The sequence below is a fragment of the Opisthorchis viverrini genome (assembly GCF_000715545.1).
Source record: "Opisthorchis viverrini unplaced genomic scaffold opera_v5_226, whole genome shotgun sequence".
Lineage (NCBI taxonomy): Eukaryota > Metazoa > Platyhelminthes > Trematoda > Opisthorchiida > Opisthorchiidae > Opisthorchis > Opisthorchis viverrini.
This window is the reverse complement of record NW_008751881.1, coordinates 708528-712526: the sequence shown is the minus strand read 5'-3', so window position 1 is coordinate 712526 and position 3999 is coordinate 708528. Positions and strand designations below refer to the sequence as shown.

Below are 3999 nucleotides of genomic sequence, written 5' to 3'. Positions count from 1 at the left end.
AAATAACCGGAGATGGGCACGGAAAAAAGACAACGAACATTACTGAGTTGGTACAGTACAGATTCTGTTAGGTGGTTTCTACAACATTTGGAGTTAGTTGCCACCAGCTGATTGTCGCGCTGTCAATCGCCGTAAAAAGGATATTTGATTTGTCTGTTTTTGGTTTCATGTGATTCCTAAAAGATCAAGGCGGCATGGTATGTTAAAAACTAGAACCTCGAGTGCTTTAAGTCTTTGATGGTTCGTCCTCGGCTCCATCAGTAGTACAAGTGACGACAAACTCGATTGTACTTTTGGTTTTAAATGGACATTATGAATAATTCCAAATTAAAAATGCTTACATGATGAGGGTGATTGGAATCATGTAGAAGCCAAGAAAAAAAGGTTTACCATTTGAAAAATGGATAACCTGGAGCAATGGAACTTCTACCTGAGAAATAGTGATTTTTTTTTAATAAAAAATCCAGAGTGTATGAATTAGGCGGTAGCTTTCGCTAGAAAGGGTGCATATTGTGATATCAGTGAGAACGAATTTCAAAATAATTGTAAAAGCGTTGTGCAGCTTTTGTCTCATGGAAGGCTAACTCAAATCATTCTGCAAAGGGAACAGGCATGAACTCCCCCCGGGCGTTTGGGTTCTTATAGTCCAGAGTAAACACGCCAAGTTTCCTCCAGAGTTCATGGTCCCATAACTTATGCCCATTACAAAACTGGAAGCCTAGATTGTTGTTTTAAATGCAGAGGAAACATTACTGTTTCTGAGCGTCTTTATCTTGTGGAACTGGTTGTAGAGGATATTCCAGTTAGATCTTTGGTTGATGTGAACACCAGCAAGCACTGCTTTCTGAGAAAAATCGACGCTCCCAAAAACAGGAAAGATAAAAATTACTCATTCTATCAATCAAATGTCATGTTCACTGACTCATACTTTTAGAGTTGTGAAACACATCGTACCTAATGTATTTTTTAGCTCTCGTCCCAGTAATGTTCCCACAGCGTCAAATTAGCTGCTTTCAAATTTGTGTGCGGTGTTTTGGTAGCTTCTTCCTCGTAGGAATGAGTGTGTTAGGCAGAACCATTGTACGGCGATATGTTCGTCATTACCAAATAAAATAGTGATACCACAATGTGAAACAGCTGAATTTTTGGATTGCTTTCAATCCCGGTTTCAAATGCTTTGCGCTTGAATTTCTATTTTGGTTTGACTTACTCTATCTGCCTTGTTTTACTGAATCAATTTATGGAACTTTGAATTCAATGGCTTGTTTATACAAGTTGAATACTGAGTTGCAGATCAAATCCATTGATAACGCATCACACTGGGAGGTTCAGCAAACACTGTCTATATACATTTTCTTTGATTTAGCGAACTTGGCGATGCCGCACAGGAGTGCATCACAGTTCGGTCAAACCAACTGCTACTAACTGACATCAAGGATGCCCAATACAACCACGTCGCTGACAACCGGAGACGCAGACGCATATTCACATTTGACCACATATTTGCGGCTCACACAGACAGTGAAGATGAGGAGGGGCAGAAACAGGTTTGTCTGAGCTACACAGTTACCCACCAACCCTGTAGATTTACGAATGCGTGGGTCAGGAAGCACTGTCTTCCATTCTGGAGGGATACAACAGCAGTTTGTTTGCCTATGGAGTTACTGGGACGGGAAAAACCTACACAATATTTGGGACAAAAGTGAGTGATTTGTTGAACGCTGGCCAAAAATTCATCGGTACTCTCTTACGCATAAAGTGACAACCGTGTAATGAAACCGCTTCCTATAAGGTGTTTTTAATTTATTTTATCTGGTGAAATCCATTGATTTTTCACAACAGATGACTGGTTCCTGACTTGTCATTGAAAACTAAGACAAGTGGTTGAATTTTTGGAATGGTGAACATAGGATAGAGTGAGATTCCCAAGCAAATAGCTCAAAATATTTTTAGGTTTGTCCTTAGACTTCAAAACGCTGTTTTTGTTGTCACTCCAATGACAATATCTGCTGGCATGTAGCTCAAAGAGTGAGTCCGGAAAGATTCGAGTTGCAACATACCGAGAAAAACTACTGTCATTAGTGCTGAATATTATGATATCTGCATTCCCATGCCATCAGAGTGAACAAAAGTTAAGCGCCCCAAAAATCCTTCTCTTGCGAGTTTGAAAGATATTCAGTTTGACATTGAAAGCATGCAAATAGATGCAAAGTGTTGTAATGAGCAGTCCATCAACAACCAAAATGGACGCACATTTGTCTATAAAAGGACACTTTTGTGATGTGATTCAAAATGCAGTACTTTAAGTGACCCTATGTCTAATAGTATGAGTGTGCTCGTGGGGGTACCATTTCAAGTTACCTTAGATCATCCTGATAATAGTCACGCATACTTGTCGGTGTCTCTTGAGCCAGAACCTTATGAAAGTGTGGCCTTCCTAGAGATACTGATTGCTAGATGCCATAATGGAACCCTAAAAGGTCCAGTTTACCACATAAGTGCGTTACACCTTCAGTTGTCAGCAACCAGGAACCTACTGCTTACAGAGTACAAAACAGCCAACAAACGAGGTGATACACATGACACAAATTTGACGTTTCTGTGTCCACTGTCTGAGGATGGATATATAGCATGCGATTGTAGTAAAAAAACAGAACCGGTTTTAAGCCAGCCCAAAGTACTACAACTACATTTTAGATCAACCGCCAGAGAGGCGGCACTTCGTCTCCAAAGCTAGCCATCAATTCTCCTACACTTGTGATAACACCTACAATATCCGACAAATCTTGCACACAATTCATTCAAATATTTGTTCTTATATCAATATTTGCTGTATAGTCGGACGACGTGTGAACTACTTTCTGGTTGCGCACCTTTGCCGTGGCTTGGATATGAGGAAATGTTATAGTATGCGTCATATTTGCTTAGTTTAATCACTCCAAACCAAGTTAGTGTGTGCAGGCACTACTTGTTATAAATTAAGCATTGTGCTATTTCTGCAAAACAGAATCCGCAGGGGGACATCGAGACCTCGCACAACTGAGTGAGTGTTAGCTTTCCAAGGTCGGACGCGATACTAAAGCACGTGAACAATCGCTCCTATCATGACAGCCGTTACTCAAGTTTGTCGAATCCGACTGTCCCACAAGATCGCATTACACCGTCAACTTTAGCTAAACAGAGGCAACAGGTGCATTTAGTGGGCGTGGTGAAGTGACTTAAAAAAGCTTACCAAAGACATTCTTGTGTGCCGGAAGAAGCATAATTTAAATATACACGTCTGACCTTCTGAGGTTGCTGCAGGTGTCCAGTGGAGAGGCTAAAAGAGAAATTGAACAGGTATCGTCTGAAAACCTTCGAATACACACTGGAGTGCGGTATTATATGCGCACTATCTTGGCAAAAATCGGCAGGATGGATCGATACCTCCTAAAGGGAAGGGTCGAGCATCTATCTTGAAGCAGCCAAATTATGAACATCACATCAAAGACGTGAAAATAAAAAGGAGCTATTAATTGACTGGGGTGACCAAGTGTACACTGAAAACAATATGAACGGATAGGTGCGATGACTAGTAAAAACACGGTTAGAGAAAATATAAATTAAATAAGAGGTTCTGGGCAGCTGATTTACTGTAATATCGATTACATGCATTTTGCGAGCAAATAAAAGGAGATGGAAATGATGTAGTGCAAGACATAGGGTTTGTGTCTACGCATGGAATCTCTGTTATCAGTGAGACAGATAAGTATTTGAGTTATGGCCACTAATTTTATACGGTGAGACTGTGAATCGGTCCAGGATACGCTCTTTGCTCACGGTTTGCCAGCGCTTTCTTTCACCCGTAGATATAATCAGGTTGGTCGATTGGTCTGGATCTATCGACCAAAGGCATGGACACCTGAATTAGGTGACACTGCATGTTCTTTGAACGGCTTCAAGTGAAGGACTGTAGATGTGCGCGATTTATCGTCCGCATTAAAAGGTTAAGCTTATTTT

The 3999-nt window shown here is 40.7% G+C and overlaps 1 protein-coding gene across 1 annotated transcript; it reads left to right on the top strand.

The window, feature by feature from the left end:
- Positions 1–1437: 1437 nt before the first annotated feature.
- T265_14610 (hypothetical protein) lies at positions 1438–1701 on the top strand (the record flags this gene model as incomplete). The annotated part of the gene is made up of 2 exons (XM_009174394.1): positions 1438–1547; positions 1586–1701. Coding segments are annotated over 2 exons (225 nt in total), but the record flags the coding sequence as incomplete, so codon positions are not given.
- Positions 1702–3999: the final 2298 nt, after the last annotated feature.